Raw genomic sequence first — 21,318 nt, forward strand, 5'->3', positions numbered from 1 at the left:
AGTTCATCATCTTGATCACTAAAATACAACTAGCCCAACGCCAAGTTAATAGTTTCATTACCAACCAGCTAATCGTTAATAATGAGGGAAGTACCCTGAGGGTGTAGTGAACATGTCTCGTTAACCACAAAACATCTAATCAACTAATTTAATCAAATAATAACAATAATGGCGGGTAAATATAATTTAGTAATAACACAAGAAATGTTCTATAATAACCAAAACTTAATTCCCAGCTTTACGTCACATCCTCGTCTTCTTCTCTTCTCATTAACAACTTGTTGTAGTGATGTAATCTCCTTCATGATGTGATAAGGGTAGCGGGGTAGGTATAGCAGTTCTAATGTATTATTGTTCTTGAGGGCATCCAGGATCAGTTGTGAGGCTTGTCCAGTAATTGGGTTACCCCTCATATACAGCTTCCTCAGGGTATGGTTCACACACAGCACATCACAGATCACACCACACACATCATCAGAAATGTTGTTACTATTAATCTCCAGCACCTTCACTGTCTTGTTCTCCCTCAGTGAAGAGAACAACTCCATGACTGGTCTTGTGGTGGAGTAGTTGTTATAGCGCATGTACAGGTACTCTATCACACATGAAGGATGTGTTAGTGTGGTGGTGAAGAAGTGTGGTGTTTCCCCAACAGCTTTGTTATAGCTAATATCCAACACTTTCACCTTACAGGTGATGACGATATCACTGAGGGAGCTGTCTGAGGATGAAGAAATGTCATTGTTGTCCAACCAGAGGTGATCTATTGTGATGTTGGAATGGTGTAGACTACGGTGTAGTAATCGGAGTCCGTAATCTTGAATATGGCAGTCGTTTAAATTAATTAACTTCCAGTTTCTACAGGACGAGCAGGTTAGTAATGTTGTTAGATCTTCTAAGTTATTAGGTGATAGAGTAGTGCTTGCTAGGCTGATTTCTTTATCAGTAAACTTTTCCTCGATAGTTTTACAAGTTGAAATATCGCCAGCCTCGTAGAAGATTCTGTAGAAGCGAAGACGCTGTAGCTCATCTTCGAGGAATTTATCGTCGATGGTGATCGCCTCGTTTCCACTACGAAGGAACAGCTTAAACGATGGACGTTGTCCTTTGGTAAGTGTAACGTAATGGTTAAACATGTTGTAATGGATATTGCTCCAGAAATACTCTTCGAGGATGGAGCGCTCTTCGTCGGATGGGAGGTTGGCGACATAGTGAGCCGCGAGGTATTCTTGTATTGAAAAGTGGATAAAATTGAACGTTTTCGTTGCATAGAAGATGTCTATGTGCTCTACGACTTGTAAGACACCAAAGCCATTGATGGCTCCTGGTATGGCTTCCAGCTGTGGACAGACAGACTTGATTTGCTCCAAAGTGATTATTAGTTGATTGTTATTTAATGCTTGTAGGGAAAGCTTTGATAATTGTTGTATTATCTTGCCACAGGGATATGGAAGGTTGTTGAGATCTGTGATAGGTTGCGTGACAGTGTTACCATATTTGGCAAGGTGTCGGCAGATGGTAAGGCTAATGAATAGCTTGTACAGTTCAGTAGAATTGTTCGGTAGGGGATATCCCTTCTTAAAGAGGAACAGTAAAACAAGAAGATGAAATGGCGTGAAGCAAAGGCTATTGATGGTGGTGTGATGATGGAGATAGTTGGTGAGTTGTGGTATTTTGTGAGGTTGTGTCTTCAGTGATTGTTGAATGAAGTGCTCTCGTTCTGTTTCAGTAAAACCCAGAATGTCAACTCTGAGAGTGGCCTTGTTATGGAGGTGTTGTGAAGCATGAGGACGAGATGATACTATCAACCCACACTCAGGTAACACTTTACGATTTATGATGTCAGCTATTAAACTATTCTCTCTTAGACCTTCAGGGAATTCATCATAGCCATCGAGAAGGACTGCAGTAGATCTCCCTTTGTCTTGGAAAACAACTTTGGCGCAAACAGTAGATAAGTAACTGGCATCAACATGACGTTCACAGAAAGACTGAAGGAGATCTTGGAGTGAAGACATCTTCTGAACACCGGGATCCCTGAGACAGATCAACAACACCAGTTGAATCTTCTTCATCACATCTCCCTCAGCCCAACAGTAAGAAATGTGTTTCATCAGTATTGATTTCCCAATACCTGGAGCACCTTCTATTAGGATTGTTTGTGGATCATCACACTGATCAAAAGGCTTCAGTATGTCAGCAACATTTCTTGTCACCTTGCTAGTTTGAAGAGCCTCTCTCAATGGTTGATTACTGTCTAGTTGATGATGTTTGGTTACTGGTTGACTACTAGCAGCAGAGATGACATCACTGATGTGACCAGTGTGGACTGCTTTAGTGATGATGTTGACATCTTTCATGGTACGTTGTTCTTCATAATGTACTAACACTACTGGAGTGAAATCTTTAGGTTGTTCAGGAGGCCAAGTGTCCTTCCCAACATCCAGCCTTGTCTGCTTGTAGACTCCCTTCACATGACGAGACAACTGGGAGACCACTGTACCTATACAATACACACTACAATTATGACAACTCTAATAGTTTAGTACCTCCAGTAGTGATGGATGATGATAGAGTAGAGGAATGGATAGCATCAACCAGTTTACCCCATGTTGCTGATGGATATTTTTGTAACCATCTCCTTAACATCACTTTACACCTCTCCTCACAACTGTTAGGATGATCCGTATTGATGATGTCAAGTTGTGACGATGTCACTTTTAGGGCAAGTCCCAACTCCCTCCAGTTTGCGGCACAATATGGGACAACATGACTGTTTATGTCTCGTTCCTCGGGTCTCTCATCTCCTGTAATATTTAATTGTTGTAGTTGCTATTCAGTAAATATATGTGTGATTTGCATAGCCAAAATATTCTAAGGGGCAAATGTTAAAAAAAATTTTTTTTTTGTGGATTGATTATTTACAAACAATTACAAAACATAATTATGGAGGTCTACAGACTATTAGCCCAAAAACCAGGAAATTACCGACATTTAGACTAAACGGCATGTGGTATCTGCTTGTAGCAAGAGTACATAATATTTATGTGTAGGCCCATATATAAATATTATGTACTCTTGCTTGTAGGTACCATTTAAAATGTAATGGCGCTTAGTCGTAGTGGTGTTTATTAAATAAGCGCCCCTAAAAAGAAATAAAAGGTTTATACCGGTAGTTCCGTGCGAGGTTCTGTGAGGCAAGACTTACTGTCTTTTCCGCTTGGAATGGATTCCAGTGAGATCCGGAAAGTTGACGCCATTAAGAAGAGATCACGTTGTGTTAAGTGTCGCTCAGGTCTGTTTATCGTTGACTAAAATAACATTGATTGCCGTCGCCACTTAATACAGGTTCTTTACCCTAAACATATCTATGCCCTAAAGGATAATCATTAATATAGATTCATTACGTCATAAAGATCACTAACCTTCCATTACGATTATCATCATAGATATTAGATACACCGCTATCATAAAGGAGTAGAACAATTGGCGGAAGTTGTGGTGATGTGATGGAGCTAATAGTTTGTGTAGGAGTGTTAGTGAATAATCAACATCGTCTATTACCCAAGGTTATCTTATCGTCCTCTGTGACTATGTTATATGTAGAGTGTATTGTGTGTTTGTGGTGGTGTGTAACTGTGTCTGTGGTGGTGTGTAACTGTATCTGGTTGTGTAACTGTGTCTGTGGTAGTGTGTAACTGTGTCTGTGGTAGTGTGTAACTGTGTCTGTGGTGGTGTGTAACTGTGTCTGTGGTGGTGTGTAACTGTGTCTGTGGTGGTGTGTAACTGTGTTTGTATGATGTGCAGGGAAAATGCAATTAAATTTGCTCCTTATCTGATAAGCGCTTTTAGAGTTGTAGCGTTGGACACGATATAAGCGCTTCTGAAATTTATTACTGTTAATTACATATTTCTAATATGTGATGAGGAGGAAGTGATAGAAGAAATGTTTAGCAATATCCACACACCATGTTACCTTGTGCTTCACAGAAAATTCTTATTGCAAGGCGAGTGTGCAAGTTTCTATTTCTTTGTTCGATTCTCTGTGAGGCCAAGCTAGCAGCGGTGTCCGCTTTTGTTTTTCAATACCCTGGGACTTGCTATGGGAGGCTATGTTAGTATGCACTTTGCTTTCTTCAACAATTGTTGTGCTTAAATACACGTACATGATGTATTTACACATCAATTCCACCTTCAAATGCTTACACATGTGATCCCCGTAGATTTCAAAAGCAATTTACATGCCTGGAGTAGTGGGATAGAGTTGGGTAGATCGGCTGATCAATAGACTAAACTTGAAGTGTGCTCTTGAATGTAATTTGTGAAAACTTTGGTGAGTACTTGGTTAAACTTTCAATACAAAATGTATGTGCTCACGTGTGCATGTCCAACCTCCTCTGGTTGTAGTGATAGACAACAAGGAGCAATTGATTTATACAGTGTCTATATGAAAAACAGTTAATCAATCATAAGCGTTGAGTACAATGGGATACAGAGTATATCTGGGATAAGTATTGTTTTTGGCCTAAATAATGTACACCCATGCTATTAAGCAAAACGCTTAGAAAAGGCAACAATAATAAAGTTATGATTTACCTCAACTAACCAAACACACATACATTTGCTTCTTTTTAAAGAAGGTATTCTTACTTCCCATGAAGAGATCAATGAATTGATATAGTATGTTAAAAGTTTAGACTCTATTTAGGCTGTTTTGAGTGGGCAGTAAATCTCATATACTCCACCTTGTTGTCTAATATACTCCATGCCTTCAGGCACAATATATGCATTTTTCACATGCAGTGATGTAATGAGGGTGCATATTTTGTCGTGTGAGCATACACAGTTGCCATGGCGCTGGTATTATCGCAATAAAACCAGCAGCTTTTTCCAAGCTTACAGCAGAAACAGCCATGGACGAGATAAGTAATCTGAGTGTAATGTATGTATGGTTGACACTACATACGTATCAGATGTAGTGAATTGTGTTATAGCAGGATTATTGGTAGTACCTGTCAGTAATATTTTACACCCCTTAAATGAGTTATTAGCGATATATGAATGATCTTATATTGATCACACATCAGATACAGAAAAGAATTGGTAGAAATATCCCATCTGTCTCCCTGATAGGTGTATGAGAACAGTGTGGAATTAAATGTGAAAATTACAACAAAAAACTTAGTACAAAGTCACAATTGTGACCCAGTCTGGGAAAACCGGTCTTATCGCCCATGTCAGGAGATTCGATTTTTTACAATTCCACGATCAAAATTAGTTAGACTTGAGTGGTCTGGTTTTGCTGGCTGCTTATCCCAAGCCCAGTGGCAATCCGTATGTGTAGTGTAGGGCCTTAATGAAGCTCTGGTCAGCCTGGGAATGGCTGTATGTGGCTGTACAACTCTGTGATGTTGAATAAATACGTCTGCTGTGAAATTCCTTTTATTTTAGCCATTTTTGAGACCTGAATGGCCCATAACTTAATAATATTAGCCTAATTCATCCCAAAATGTTCCTTTTCAATTTTTAAACAGCATCTTTCCTGCCTTCCAGGCCCCCCCACCTCCCACCCCTTTTGGAGCTCGCCTGATACAGCCAAACACGGTTTTAAAAACTATCTAAAATGGTGGGAAACTTAGCTGTTGACTACTTCAGTGAATGATCTGGAAGGTAATAAATTGTTGTAAAACGTGTGAATTTAAAACCGGCGTTTCTCAATACTTTTGGAAGGGCTGGTTTTCCCAGACTGGGTCACAATTATTTTAATACTTCATTAAATGTATTTGTTATATCGTTGCTAGGAGACAAGCTGGTTACCATTAGTTACTATGACCAAAATGTGTTGGAGTTCACCAAGGAGGCATGCCATGCTGTTGTTGTCATCATGAACATCAAGGTGAGTTCTGATTGATTCGAAGTGTAATCATAACTAAACCATCCCATAGTTTAACATTCTACCAGAATCTCCACTACATAAGAGTTACACCATCTCCATCCCAGCAAAATTGTTGTCCCACAATTGAAGGATGTTATGTTAGTAATAGTTCTCATTGTAGGTCTGTGTGTATGTATGTATGTGTATGTCTGTGTGTATGTGTACACTGTGCTGTATGTGTCCGTCTAGTTGTGTATGTCCTTATGTCCCTCTGTATGTCTGTGTGTCTGTATTTATGCGTGTGTGTTGTGTGTATTTGTCAATATGTGTGTGTTGTGTGTATCTGTAATGTGTGTGTATGTGTTTCCATCTGTATTATGTGTGTCCGTTTGTATGTGTGTGTATTTCTGTTGTGTGCACGTGTATGTCTGTGTGTCTGTATTTATGTGTGTATGTCTTGTCTGCAGTGTGTGTTGTGTCTATGGCAATACATACATGTTTGTGTGTATGTATGTGTGTATGTACTATATGTATATGTGTCCGTCTCTGGTTGTGTATGTCTGTGTGTCCATCTGTGTGTGTAGCGTAGTGTGTAGTGTGTGTGTGTGTGTGTGTGTGTGTGTGTGTGTGTGTGTGTGTGTGTGTAGCATGTGTGCGAATGTGTGTGTGTGCGTGCGTGTGAGCTCTTCATCAGTTTCACCTATGAGACAAGGCTCTTCCTCTTGTTGGTGACTAGACCTAGGATTAGCCTATTAGTCTGAGTAGTGTACAGGTTACCTTGACAACTGGGTAGGACTGTTGGTTGTGTGTGCAATAGTTCAGTCATATCTTAAACCAGATTATCCTGCTGATCATGTATAATGGTTTTTAGATGGATCTTGTGTCTACGTTCATGGTAGTGAAGCTAATGCTTTTGGTTAGAAATTGTGTCATTGCTGATGCTAGTAATGTGGGTGTGTTTGTTGATAACCATGCTAAGGTAAGCATCATGTGACCTCACATGACATCACATGACCTCACACAGGCAATATAATGATATCCATGACAACAAACTAGCTGGAGTATGGATTAAGAACTATGCTAGTCCAATATTCCATAGTAATTCCATACATCATGGCAAAGATGTTGGGTTCTTTATATTCCAAGATGGACAGGTAAATAACATGGGTAATCCCCCTGGTGATAAGGGGTAACCCCTAATTTCCCCCAGGGCATATTAAGACAATGACATCCACACAAACAGGATAGCTGGTATAGAGATCAAACAAGATGCTAATCCAATAGTGATGAAGTGTAGGATACATCATGGTTGTACTGGTGGAGTGTATATACATGATAGGGTAAGTGTTGTATTTGGCATTTGTGTATTTCATCTGGTATTTGTGTATTTCATCTGGTATTTGTGTATTTCATCTGGTATTTGTGCATTTGCTATAGGTACCACTTGAAAGGTAATGGCACCTACTCGTAGTGGTGTATAAAATAAGCGATCCTCAAAAGAAATAAATTGATTTATAAATACACTTACTTTTAGTTCCGTGAGGCTAGGCTAGGCTTACGGCCTTTTTTGCTTGGAATGGATTCCAGTGAGATCTGGCAAGTTGATGCCATTAAGAAGAGATCATGATCACCACTTCATTGTGTTAAGTATCACTCAGGTCTGTTTATCATTGGCTAACTGATAACAGTGATCTGAGCATTGGTTGCCGATCACCACTCATGACAGGTTCTTTACACTAAAGGATACTCATTATGGATTCATTAGCTATGTCATGAAGATCACTAACCATCCATTACGATTATCATCATAGATATTAGATACACCGTTATCACAAAGAAGGAGTAGAACAGTCTGCGGTAATAGTTTGTGTAGAAGTGTAAGCGAATATTAACATCATCCAGCTATTATCCTAGGTCATCTCATGTTATATATAGAGCGTATTTTGTGTTTGCGGTGGTGTGTAAACAAGAGCCCATAAGCACTACAAGGCTTAGGTACTTTGAGAAGATTAAATGAACACTGTAACTACAGTGACATGAAGTGATGAACACCAGCAAGTCACTTCCCCATGTTTCAAATTCTAACCATATGTTTAATTTTGATTGTGGATTTACTCATGTGAGTCATATATGTTCTGATGGAAAATTTAATGGTGAATCGAACAGAACTTGTTGCAAGATGATAGGAGCAACCATTATCGAGTTATGGATCATTTTATAAAAGGTTTGCGTTTTTCTTACCGAAAAGTTACTTATGTGCATGGCTAGTTTTGGCCTCAACGTTTAGCGTTAGGGTAAAACCCTAGGTATCATTTTAAATCCTAGTTACATCACAAGTAGAATGACATAATTTGCATAGCCATAGGACAGATTCTTTGAAAGTTACAGTGCTTTGTGCAAGGCATATGTGTTAAGGTTAAATCCAGTTTTCTGGATTATGTGGGTTTAAGGGTTAAAGTGTAAAAGTGTCCCTTAGTACAAACTGACCTGGAATACCAGGACACCTTGATGATCAGGACAACTTGACACTTTTGATCATTTCCAAGTTTACATTGGACTGACGTACTACATACATCGGGGTTAATATTATGTGTTTTACCTTCTGTTTGTATGTGTGTATTGTGTAGGTGTCATGTGTATCATTATCACCAACTAATGATGACGTGGAGTCTGAACTGAGACATTACTGTGCCTATAACATACCTGTGAGTAGTGTAGTGTAACATGTAACATTACATGGTAGTGATTTATGTATTACACATATCTATACAGTGGTCCCTCCATTATCTGACCATCAATTATCAGAGTGTTCTGTTATCCGAACTGTTAAAGTGATTGCTCTATTAGAGTATTTTGCCTAAAGTGTATGTTCTATTTTAACTGAACTCTACGGGCTTCAGTTATCTGAACTTTTCCATTATCCAAACACACCTAGGGAGGGACCACTGTATTGGAGTATCGTGATAATACTCCAACTGTGATAATTATAAGGAAACGGGAAGAACAGGTTTTATTCAGCTTAGCAGTTCACATTGTGCTAGTATGTAGGCTGTTTATCTGTTTATAAACTTTGTAAGCTTACTAATTATGTGTCTGACAATATATCAACCACTGACTTAGGCTCTTTGAATTAAATCTGTACCACATGTAGCTCTGTTAGATACAGACATGCTGTTTCAGCATACTGCCACTGCTCTCCCAAATCTATTGTTTACCCTTAGGATAAGGCTTAGCTTGTACCATAAAGATTACAGTGATATATTTCTAAGTGTGTTGTGTTTTTGTTCTCTTTACCTTTTACTGTAGACATACATGTAGATGTGTACATATGTATGTATGTACGGTATCACTCAAATGTAACGTCGCACTCATTCGTGCCGCTCGATTGCGAGTGACAGGTGCCACGCCCTTTAATTAGCAAGTTTGCGAGTATTCATCCCAGGATGAATACTCGCAAAGGAAACAGGTGCCACGCCCTTTAATTAGCAAGTTTGCGAGTATTCATCCCAGGATGAATACTCGCAAAGGAAACAAGTGCCACGCCCTTTAATTAGCAAGTTTTTTTTTAATTACTTGCAATCAAGCACAGTGCGAGTGAGTACAACGTTACATTTGAGCAGTACCATATGTTCTTACAGTACATGTCCATGTAATATCATGTGTGTGTGTTGTAATAATACTATCATGTGTGTGTTGTAATAATACTATCATGTGTGTGTTGTAATAATACTATCATGTGTGTGTTGTAATAATACTATCGTGTGTGTTGTAATAATACTATCATGTGTGTGTTGTAATAATACTATCATGTGTGTGTTGTAATAATACTATCATGTGTGTGTTGTAATAATACTATCATGTGTGTGTTGTAATAATACTATCATGTGTGTGTTGTAATAATACTATCATGTGTGTGTTGTAATAATACTATCATGTGTGTAGACATTGTTCTTTTCTTTAACAGGCTATGGTGATGTTTCATGGGAAAGAAAAAAATTTACATGATTTATTGGGAATTCTTAACAAACTTTCAACAGATGACAATCTTAGTGTTCGACAATCAATAGCTTATGGTATACATGAGGTATGTGTGTTTATCATCCTTGATCACTTAACATTATAAATACAGTCACAAATAGTGTACACTTGTTAATAACTATTGTTACACCTCATTATTAAGGTCACCTCTAGTGACCATTATAGAGAAGTGTATATATATATATAACATTGTTACAGTAATAGAGTAGCTAGTGGTCACTTATCACTGGTTGTTATATTAGACTATATGTACTATAGCAAATGTTCTATATAGTAACTACTCTGTAACCTTCTACCTTTTGTAGCTTGTGAGAACCTGTGAAAGTCCTTAAACAATTTTATTGGGGGCTACTGTAGTTATGTACTGCTATGAGTTGTAATTCAACTATTGTAGGAGTTTCTATACCATCTTTAAAAATATCATCTTAAGAATTGGTTTTTTGCTGTGCTGTACAAGAATGTACCATTTCCTGCATCTGGAAAAAAGTACATTTTCCAAAAATAGATTGTCCTGTAGTAGCAATGTTTACATTATATCACATGGTCACTATTTTGATGTAGTCAAAAAGGTTAAGTAACGTTTTTCATGTTGTTGGTAGGAGTGTTAGGGATGTTACCTACGGGACTGTAACACTTGTTATATTGTTTGTCTCATTGTAGGTAGCTGCAATTCTCCGTTGTGATGCTATGAAGATTGCTCCACTTTATATCAAGTTGATGAAGGATAAGTCACTGACTACACTAGAAGGACTGATTGAACATCTTCCACAAGCTATGCTTGAGTTTGCTCATGCAGCCAATTTGTAACTACAAAGGTGTGTGTAATGTGTGTGTGTATAGTGTGTGTGTGTGTGTGTGTGTGTGTGTGTGTGTGTGTGTGTGTGTGTGTGTGTGTGTGTGTGTGTGTGTGTGTGTGTGTGTGTGTGTGTGTGTGTGTGTGTGAGTGCGTGCATGTGTGCGTGGGTGGGTGCATACGTGCGTGTGTGTGACACGTTCCTGCCAGTTTACTGACGAGGAAGTTTTGTTCATTGTATAATATTATCATATGTGGCCATTGATAATTGATGTCCTTATGACAGGATCAGTCTATTTACAGTGTATCATATGTCATTGTGTATTATTGTAGTTATCATGTAAGACAACATTTATGGAGGAGGATCTGTTGGATCAAAAGAAAGAACAAGAGGAGAAATTATTTACTCTTAGCAGTAAGTATTGTGTACAGATGTACTGTATAGTGTATTTTTAATTTTTTTAAATTTATTTATTAATGCTTTACAGCACAAGTGCTGGACACCTGGTCCTACAGCCTGCTCAAAGACTTTAGCTACATAATTTGTGTTTGAAAAGTTGGAGAAAGGTGTAGTCCTTTAGAAGAACCAGGCCTGAAACATGCCTTCATATGTATAGACATTGTAATGATTTTTTCCTGCCATGCACCAGACCTCCTAGAATTACATCCATATTTGTTGGATACTTCAAACTCCATCATTGATAAAACCCCTTGATCTGTTTTACTTCACTTTCCCCTATGACCATCCCTTGTATTGTACACATATTGTATATGTTACTGAGACTAGATTGTGTGTTGTTATAGGAGGAACAAGAAGCAAAGGAACCAGATAACTCATCGAAGGGTAAACAATCTGCCACTAGTAAGGACAAGCAGAAAAATCCTCCTACCAAACGTTTCACATGTAAGTGTCTCAGATGAGTAAGATTGTGTACAGGGTGTGTGTGTGTGTGTGTGTGTGTGTGTATTATTTTAGAACATATTCTCTAATAGAACACACATTATTTAGTTGAATATTACACGTATTTAGAAATTTTAATGCATTGTTTTGAAGTTACTAAATATAACGAAAACCTGTAGCAGGGGTTAACCTGTGGTGTTGTTTACTAATGAAAATGGCAAGGCCAAAACAAAAGGTCCTTACTATCAGCTGACTTTCTCGACAAGACAGGCATCATTAGTGTTGATGTAGGAATTGATACACCAATGTAATAGAATATTGCTGACACAACAAACTCAAAGGATGGATGTTAATATATATAGAAGCCATAGTTTGGCACTTGCTTTATTTACTTTGTGTAGGGGAATTTTGTACAGTAGTTAGAATGAGCCAACATTGCATGGTTTCTGTGCTATTTAGATGAGGTGTGTAGACAATACTATCATAAATACTATCATGTGTGTAGACATTGTTCTTTTCTTTAACAGGCTATGGTGATGTTTCATGGGAAAGAAAAAAATTTACATGATTTATTGGGAATTCTTAACAAACTTTCAACAGATGACAATCTTAGTGTTCGACAATCAATAGCTTATGGTATACATGAGGTATGTGTGTTTATCATCCTTGATCACTTAACATTATAAATACAGTCACAAATAGTGTACACTTGTTAATAACTATTGTTACACCTCATTATTAAGGTCACCTCTAGTGACCATTATAGAGAAGTGTATATATATATATAACATTGTTACAGTAATAGAGTAGCTAGTGGTCACTTATCACTGGTTGTTATATTAGACTATATGTACTATAGCAAATGTTCTATATAGTAACTACTCTGTAACCTTCTACCTTTTGTAGCTTGTGAGAACCTGTGAAAGTCCTTAAACAATTTTATTGGGGGCTACTGTAGTTATGTACTGCTATGAGTTGTAATTCAACTATTGTAGGAGTTTCTATACCATCTTTAAAAATATCATCTTAAGAATTGGTTTTTTGCTGTGCTGTACAAGAATGTACCATTTCCTGCATCTGGAAAAAAGTACATTTTCCAAAAATAGATTGTCCTGTAGTAGCAATGTTTACATTATATCACATGGTCACTATTTTGATGTAGTCAAAAAGGTTAAGTAACGTTTTTCATGTTGTTGGTAGGAGTGTTAGGGATGTTACCTACGGGACTGTAACACTTGTTATATTGTTTGTCTCATTGTAGGTAGCTGCAATTCTCCGTTGTGATGCTATGAAGATTGCTCCACTTTATATCAAGTTGATGAAGGATAAGTCACTGACTACACTAGAAGGACTGATTGAACATCTTCCACAAGCTATGCTTGAGTTTGCTCATGCAGCCAATTTGTAACTACAAAGGTGTGTGTAATGTGTGTGTGTATAGTGTGTGTGTGTGTGTGTGTGTGTGTGTGTGTGTGTGTGTGTGTGTGTGTGTGTGTGTGTGTGTGTGTGTGTGTGTGTGTGTGTGTGTGTGTGAGTGCGTGCATGTGTGCGTGGGTGGGTGCATACGTGCGTGTGTGTGACACGTTCCTGCCAGTTTACTGACGAGGAAGTTTTGTTCATTGTATAATATTATCATATGTGGCCATTGATAATTGATGTCCTTATGACAGGATCAGTCTATTTACAGTGTATCATATGTCATTGTGTATTATTGTAGTTATCATGTAAGACAACATTTATGGAGGAGGATCTGTTGGATCAAAAGAAAGAACAAGAGGAGAAATTATTTACTCTTAGCAGTAAGTATTGTGTACAGATGTACTGTATAGTGTATTTTTAATTTTTTAAAATTTATTTATTAATGCTTTACAGCACAAGTGCTGGACACCTGGTCCTACAGCCTGCTCAAAGACTTTAGCTACATAATTTGTGTTTGAAAAGTTGGAGAAAGGTGTAGTCCTTTAGAAGAACCAGGCCTGAAACATGCCTTCATATGTATAGACATTGTAATGATTTTTTCCTGCCATGCACCAGACCTCCTAGAATTACATCCATATTTGTTGGATACTTCAAACTCCATCATTGATAAAACCCCTTGATCTGTTTTACTTCACTTTCCCCTATGACCATCCCTTGTATTGTACACATATTGTATATGTTACTGAGACTAGATTGTGTGTTGTTATAGGAGGAACAAGAAGCAAAGGAACCAGATAACTCATCGAAGGGTAAACAATCTGCCACTAGTAAGGACAAGCAGAAAAATCCTCCTACCAAACGTTTCACATGTAAGTGTCTCAGATGAGTAAGATTGTGTACAGGGTGTGTGTGTGTGTGTGTGTGTGTGTGTATTATTTTAGAACATATTCTCTAATAGAACACACATTATTTAGTTGAATATTACACGTATTTAGAAATTTTAATGCATTGTTTTGAAGTTACTAAATATAACGAAAACCTGTAGCAGGGGTTAACCTGTGGTGTTGTTTACTAATGAAAATGGCAAGGCCAAAACAAAAGGTCCTTACTATCAGCTGACTTTCTCGACAAGACAGGCATCATTAGTGTTGATGTAGGAATTGATACACCAATGTAATAGAATATTGCTGACACAACAAACTCAAAGGATGGATGTTAATATATATAGAAGCCATAGTTTGGCACTTGCTTTATTTACTTTGTGTAGGGGAATTTTGTACAGTAGTTAGAATGAGCCAACATTGCATGGTTTCTGTGCTATTTAGATGAGGTGTGTAGACAATACTATCATAAATACTATCATGTGTGTAGACATTGTTCTTTTCTTTAACAGGCTATGGTGATGTTTCATGGGAAAGAAAAAAATTTACATGATTTATTGGGAATTCTTAACAAACTTTCAACAGATGACAATCTTAGTGTTCGACAATCAATAGCTTATGGTATACATGAGGTATGTGTGTTTATCATCCTTGATCACTTAACATTATAAATACAGTCACAAATAGTGTACACTTGTTAATAACTATTGTTACACCTCATTATTAAGGTCACCTCTAGTGACCATTATAGAGAAGTGTATATATATATATAACATTGTTACAGTAATAGAGTAGCTAGTGGTCACTTATCACTGGTTGTTATATTAGACTATATGTACTATAGCAAATGTTCTATATAGTAATGTTCTATATAGTAACTACTCTCTACTCTCAACTACTCTACTCTGTGTATAGATCCGAAGCGACTTACTTCACCCCCTCTAGGTTTATATTCTGGGTTGAGCCCTGACATGTGTAACATACACATGCTCCGTCATGTGTATACATTCAGCTAGTGTTGGAGGATAAAAGTAGGAGGTAGAACCTTTACCAAGCTTAAGCCGGGGAGCTTAACATTATCTGTATGAGGTTACCTGTATAATAGAGTACTTTGTTGTACATAGTGTAATAGCCTGAATTTAAATGTGTTGTAACAAACTTGTACCTGTTATTGTAAACCTGTTATTTCCAGCCTGACATTGTAACCTTAACCTTTGTGACTGTTAGTATAAATAAGCTGTAATAGTGTGTTGTGTTCTCTCCTTCTGATGCTGAGAGTTATAATAATAGTGATTCTAATAGTAGTTTGTTCAGTGGAGTATTACACAATATACAGTACAGTAGATAATACAGCAACCATTATAGAAAGGTATACTTGTATATTGTTATAAAACAGGTGTTGGATCAAATATAAACTCTACTTCTGTCTCTAGATCTTCACCAGAGCTGCTATTGTTATATCATCATCATCGTTGGTGCTGTTGCTGTCTAACATCTTGATGCTGTGGCTATGTCACTGGTAAGTTTGTACATCCTTCACATACACAACTTGGTCCACAATGACTAGATCTTCGTTTTCACCCATAGTTATTTGTCCTATCTTGCAGCTGCAGCCTTTAGTTTAAAAGGGGATTGTTCCCTTTATCCTTTTCATAACCTCACTAGCCTCCCACTCAATATCATAGTGGTCCCCATCTTTGATCCATCCACTCTGTTCTGGTGGTAGCAGGGAAGAGTAAACTTCATGGCGGATTGAATTTTGCCACATCTGATGTACCCAACTGGACCTCATCCAGTGTCACCATAAAGACATATAGATTGGGACACAGTCTTCCTCACTTATAATCCTATTACTAACTGCTTCTCTTATTTTTCTTTTTTTTTATACCCAAATTTTGTGTCTTTCTGATACTGGCAGGATATCATCCACTGAATTATATAACTGTTATGGTGTTGTGTGTCCATATTTGGTTATGAATGCAGCTATGTGATTTTTAAAGTAACAGGTCCACACAAGATGTACAAACGATAAAAATCCTATCATATTGGTAGGATTGGTGTGGTGTAAACTTTCAACAACATTACCACCTGAAATAAAACTGGCATATTGTGTGAAATTGTTGATTATTGTAGCTGTAGGTCTAGATCTCTTTGAAAACTATAGTATATACACGTTGAGCTGGTTCCTCAAAAACATTTAATAACTCATGGATGATACAATTACACACGATCTTGAAATTTGGCTCATTTGTAGTACAGCTTGACCAGCTAAAAATATTTCAAATATCTGTGCTCCAATATCTGGTTAAGGCTTAGTTTTACTTAACCAATACTGCCTGATCATCGTCTGGGAAAATTGAGGCTGTTTTAATGGTGATGTTATTTCGTGGGCCACGCCTACTCCTTTGTGGTCCTTACTATACACTGTGATAACCTCTGGTTGTGCTGACTGGTAACGAAGTTGTAGCTTTTCTGTCCAGTTGCTTTTATTTGATTTGTGTGGACAGCCATCTTTGTCTACTAATAACATATGGTATTGCTCCTCACCAGAATCAAATGGCAACGTATCATTGTACCACTGCAGCCAGTGTCGCAAACATTTAATGATTTGTCTGTCCTCTTGCTCTTTGCGTGTCATTTTCTTCTTTTTAGTTTTAGTAAAAGATATCGTCAACAGCTTTTGACGCCAGAGTGGAGCATTTGTATGGCTGGGTGATTCTAGTAGTTCAGTGCTAATGTATTGCCATTAAGCCACTGTTCCTATCTCGAGAAAAGTCATCATATCTACGGATTGCTCATGAGTAGCTATTTGGCTGCTGAAAACATTGACAACAATTCTTGTTCTCCTACTCCACACTTCATAACTTACTGCTTTCCCACAAGACTACTGGATATTTTCTTCCCAGTGTTGTGTGTGAGGTGTACCATTACTGATGGTTGAATAATAAACTGGTTCCTTGAATCTCTCGTATATGTGAGAAGTTCTTGAGTGCTTTGATCCTTCAGTTTAATGATGTTTTTTGGTAAGGATATTTTGGCCGAGTTACAGCACTTTTCATATATTTATACACATCTCATGTGCTTCATCAAAATCTATTGCATGAAATTTTCTTCCTGTAATGGTCACAGTAAACCCACCTTCTTTCAAACACTGTAATACATGAAATGTTTTATGTTTGCTAAATGTCCGGGAATAATCCATTTATATGGACAGCAAATAGCAGGGCCATTCTCTTAAGGCTAGCCAGACATAAATTCCAATTGTTGCTACAAATTGTAAAATACATTGTGACATATCAGTGACAGTTAATAAACAAAAAATCAGCCCACAGATGCCAAACGTTGTCGTTCTCAGCCATTTAATACACTTATTCCTTGAAACAGGATGCGATTTCTTGTAATAGTGTTCCAGTGTGTGCCATCAACTGTTGTATTGACCAAGACTCTTCAAGTGATGTAGTTAAAACACATTTTACATTATCAATGAGGTAGGATGGATCTGAATTAGTGATATGTGTATGAAGCATTTCCCTATAGTGTGTTTCCCACACTTGTAGTAAAAAGTATAATGTGTTGTAAAACTACTACAGGACTCCAGGGACTCTGGGAGCCACAACTCACTGCTAGTTCTCTCAAACTACACCTTAATAATCCGTTCATATGTGTCATGGTGAAAGGTAGAAAATACCAGGGCCATCCCCTTGAGACTAGCCAAACGTATATTTTTAATTGCTGATATGAATTGCTAAATACAACGTGACAAAAACACACTTTACATTATCGATAAGGTACTGAATTAGTGATATGTGTATGTAGCATTTCCCTATAGAGCGTTTCCCACATTTGTAGTAAAAACAATGTGTTCTTTTAAAATTGCTACAGGACTCCAGGGGCTCTGAAAGCCACAGCTCATTGCTAGTTCTCTCAAACCTCATGATAGTACACCTTCATTATTACAGGCTGATAATTGTTCAGTGTATGTCAATGTCCTGGGAAAACAATTAATTTCTAGTCTGTACTGCTGTATAATATTTATCAGGTGCTGGTATGTTTTTCCATCACCAACTAGATCAACCCAGCCATCCTGCTCCTTGATGTTAAACTTCTCTATATAGTAGATCTTCAGTAACTATTCACATTGTCTCATCACTGTCTGGATTATTGTTCACTAGTTTAACAAATCTGAGATGACTATCTTCACACTATCACTGTTATCTAAAAGCATCTTAAATCACTGAGGGTGCAGTTAAAATCCTGACAGCGATGAGCCACATACTCCAATGTAATGTAGGAAAAAAGATTTATGGCTAATCAGCAGCAGCCTTCTTTACCCTCCTCAAAATCCTCCATAGTCAAATGTCTGGGTATGTTGTAGCCGTGTGTCACTACTGGTGGTGTCTTTAACAAGTGATGATGTTAACTGTCTTACTGCTACTGTACGTGGTCTCTTTGGTCCTAGTTTGCCAACGTTAGGAGGTGAACTGCCTGGTGATTTCTTAAAGGCCCATTTAGAGACTGCATAGCGAATCTGTGGTTTGCGGTGCAACATGTTAATCTGGTTTTGGTGGAAGGACGGTGGCAGTCACACACATGTTTTATTGTGGTAAACTTCTAACATAGAACTATTTGTACTGTAGTAACGTGGTAGCTATGCTGTTGGTTCCCACAATTAACAGCTGTGTAGTTTTGTAGCATGAGCAAATTATCAACAGAAGCTACTGTAAATACTGCTGGAGATAGTTCATCTCCCACAATCTACATGTTGGTTGTTTGTATGTCAGCATGCTGAGTAGCAAACGTATTGTGTGTGTGTCAGGTGAATTAGTCTATTGAGAAATCGTAACAACTGTTGAGATCGTCCATAAATTTCAACAGCATCTGCCACCACCATATCACGTTATGTAACAAATATTTATTGCAAGTTATTAATTATATATACAGCAGAAAGCTCAGCACAAAGAGTACGCCAGTTCAAATAATCTTCCTCCTGGTTCCATTGAAAACACTTTGTCAGCACTTTTGCTGTGTCCTTATCCATGTTGCAGTCCTTTCAAAAATTTTCGCCAAGGACTTAAATGATTTCTCTGACTTCAAGCCATGATAAAGGAGATATACTGGGTAGCTAGTGTTGAAATCTGACTATCATGCAATACAGGAATACAAAATATGCAAATAATTTTAATAACAAAAGAGTGTTGTTATTCATGATTATCATTAGAAATTTCAGTAAAACATTTATAGCTAGTACATGTATTCAGGGACTGATCCATGGAGGAGGTCTAGGGGGGTGGAGGGGGTAGCTAGCCATGCAATGGCCTTGCAGCCACTTGGATATAGTATAATTGCTATCCTTTAAAAGGTCTTACATTATAACTTGGACAAATTGACAATCGGTCTACTCCTGCTCCTTCGGCTACAAACAATTTTCCTGAACTTTCTGTATGTTCTAGAATTCTTGTCCAGGTGATGGTTCTTTCACATATTGCTGCCTTGAATTGATTCACTTCCTCTCCCTTTAAGCATTGGAAAATGCCATATTGTCTTTTCTGATGATAAAATACTTTACAGCATTGGCTCTAGTTCCAAAACTTTATCTAACCACTTTAAAATTCTTTTTTTTTGATTTCTCTGTTGTATCTCCTATCAGCATAGTAAATATTCTACACAACATAAATAATAGTTCAGTTTGTTACCTCTTCATAATGGTGGATCTGTTCTAGATCTTCTATCCAATGGCATGTATCTCATGTTGTAGCATTAACAATAAACACTAATCCTGGGTCATCAGGTACGTAGTACTACTTCTTCCTGAAGGGAATAAACAACTTGTACTAAGCAATATGATAAAGTTGTAGGGTCTTTTGTAATATGATTCGTCACCATAATGAACATTGCATCACAGGAAATATATAAGTTTCTCCTCCATCTTCTTGATGTCCGTAAAGAAATTCCACCAAGAATTCATTTACTTCTTGTGGCCTCAAAGATTCCACTCATCATAAATAACAGTTCATTTTGTTACCTCATCTTAATGGTGGATCTGTTCTACTGTTCATGTATCACATGACATGGTGAGGTCTTCTTGTGTTTACAATAAACAGTAATCCAGGTACTTCTTTCTGAAGGGAATAAAAACATGTACTACACAATACACAGCACAAGAATACACTGTTTTAAATGGTCATACAAATTAGTTACTATCCCTTAAATGGTCCCTTATCATAACATGGTACGTATGTTATCGATAACTCCTTGTATAACTTCAAACACTTTGGTCGTTTCTTAAGTTCCTTGTCCATGGTCTAATTTTTTCAGATATCTCTGCTAAGAAAGTTGCTGATTCATCTTGCTTCAGTCTTTGAAAAATTCCATACTCTCTTTGTCCATTGTAGTATACTTTGCAATGATTACTATCCGATACAACTTTATCCAAAACTTTGTCTAGTATTATTTTATTATATACCTCATCTTAATGGTGGATCAATTCTTTCAGTGATATATCACATTACACAGTGAGCTCCTCTTGTGTTTACAATAATTACAACTCCGAGGTCATCATAAACATGTACTTCTTCCTGAAGGGAATAAAAAGCTTGTACTAAGCAATATGTTAAAAGTTGTAGGGTCTTTTGCAATATAATTCATAACCATGAATTTATCGTCCACGTTGCAGTCCTTTCAAATATTTCTGCCAAGAATGTAAATGATTCCTCTCACTTCAAATGCTGAAAAATGCCATATTCCCTCTTTCGGTTATAGAATACTTTACATTGTTGACTGTCTGGTACAACTAGATCTAACACTTATCCAGCTACTTGAGAATTTTCTTTTTTGATTCACTTGGTGTATCTCCTATGAGAGTAGTAAAGATTGCACACAACATAAATAACAGTATGTTGTATGTTGTAACTGTGTGGCACTACTGGTGGTATCTTTAACAAGTGATGATGTTAACTGTCTTACTGCTACTGTACGTGGTCTCTTTGGTCCTAGTTTGCCAACATTATGAGGTGAACTGCCTGGTGATTTCTTAAAGGCACATTTAGAGACTGCACTGGGAATCTGGTTTGCAGTGCAACATGTTAATCTGGTTTCGGTGAAAGGACAGCAGCAGTCACACACATTTTTTATTGTGGTAAACTTCTAACATAGAACTATTTGCACTGTAGTAACATGGTAGCTATGCTGTTGGTTCCCTCAATTAACAGCTTTGTAGCATGTCAAAATTATCAACAGACGCTACTGTAAATACTGCTGGAGATAATTCATCCCACAAACTATGTGTTGGTTGTTTGGATGTCAGCATGTTGAGTAACAAACCTATCCTCTGTGTGTCAGGTGAATTAGTCTATTGAGAATTCATAACAGCTGTCGACAACCTCTGCAAATTTCAACAGCATCTGCCACCAAA

The 21,318-nt window shown here is 37.4% G+C and overlaps 4 protein-coding genes across 4 annotated transcripts in view; 2 read left to right on the forward strand and 2 right to left on the reverse strand.

Moving 5' to 3' along the window:
* Positions 1-209: 209 nt before the first annotated feature.
* LOC136248235 (protein NLRC3-like) lies at positions 210-2,360 on the reverse strand. Its single transcript, XM_066040045.1, has one exon. The coding sequence runs from the start codon at positions 2,358-2,360 to the stop codon at positions 210-212; it is 2,151 nt and encodes a 716-aa protein (XP_065896117.1).
* Positions 2,361-2,509: 149 nt separating this feature from the next.
* On the reverse strand, positions 2,510-3,496 carry LOC136247665 (uncharacterized). The gene is made up of 3 exons (XM_066039494.1): positions 3,426-3,496; positions 3,209-3,375; positions 2,510-2,807 (listed from the first exon to the last, which is right to left on the reverse strand). Exons 2-3 carry the CDS (start codon positions 3,258-3,260, stop codon positions 2,524-2,526), a joined length of 336 nt encoding a protein of 111 aa, XP_065895566.1. The 5' UTR covers positions 3,261-3,375; positions 3,426-3,496; the 3' UTR covers positions 2,510-2,523.
* A 1,302-nt stretch (positions 3,497-4,798) lies between these two features.
* On the forward strand, positions 4,799-11,610 carry LOC136247659 (serine/threonine-protein phosphatase 4 regulatory subunit 4-like). The gene is made up of 10 exons (XM_066039480.1): positions 4,799-5,896; positions 5,946-6,033; positions 6,747-6,854; positions 6,900-7,029; positions 7,086-7,215; positions 8,503-8,580; positions 9,840-9,959; positions 10,574-10,728; positions 11,040-11,121; positions 11,511-11,610. Exons 5-8 carry the CDS (start codon positions 7,162-7,164, stop codon positions 10,718-10,720), a joined length of 399 nt encoding a protein of 132 aa, XP_065895552.1. The 5' UTR covers positions 4,799-5,896; positions 5,946-6,033; positions 6,747-6,854; positions 6,900-7,029; positions 7,086-7,161; the 3' UTR covers positions 10,721-10,728; positions 11,040-11,121; positions 11,511-11,610.
* A 2,815-nt stretch (positions 11,611-14,425) lies between these two features.
* Positions 14,426-21,318, forward strand: part of LOC136247654 (serine/arginine repetitive matrix protein 1-like) — a 50,865-nt gene continuing 43,972 nt past the window's right edge. Inside the window, exon 1 of the mRNA XM_066039459.1 lies at positions 14,426-14,539. Within this exon, the coding sequence (XP_065895531.1) occupies positions 14,429-14,539 (111 nt within the window). The 5' untranslated portion in view covers positions 14,426-14,428. The remainder of the gene's footprint in view (positions 14,540-21,318) is intronic.

This window comes from Dysidea avara, chromosome 2 (assembly GCF_963678975.1).
Source record: "Dysidea avara chromosome 2, odDysAvar1.4, whole genome shotgun sequence".
In the NCBI taxonomy this organism is placed as follows: domain Eukaryota; kingdom Metazoa; phylum Porifera; class Demospongiae; order Dictyoceratida; family Dysideidae; genus Dysidea; species Dysidea avara.

Bases quoted from the DNA above. Each gene is read 5' to 3' on its own strand.
- LOC136248235 (XM_066040045.1), bottom strand. From the start codon at position 2,360: ATGAAAGATGTCAACATCATCACTAAAGCAGTCCACACTGGTCACATC.
- LOC136247659 (XM_066039480.1), top strand. From the start codon at position 7,162: ATGAAGTGTAGGATACATCATGGTTGTACTGGTGGAGTGTATATACAT. The intron at 7,216-8,502 runs GTAAGTGTTGTA...TGTATTGTGTAG, and splicing joins GAGTGTATATACATGATAGG to GTGTCATGTGTATCATTATC. The intron at 9,960-10,573 runs GTATGTGTGTTT...GTCTCATTGTAG, and splicing joins TAGCTTATGGTATACATGAG to GTAGCTGCAATTCTCCGTTG.
- LOC136247665 (XM_066039494.1), bottom strand. From the start codon at position 3,260: ATGGCGTCAACTTTCCGGATCTCACTGGAATCCATTCCAAGCGGAAAA. The intron at 2,808-3,208 runs GTAAGTCTTGCC...TAAATATTACAG, and splicing joins CATTCCAAGCGGAAAAGACA to GAGATGAGAGACCCGAGGAA.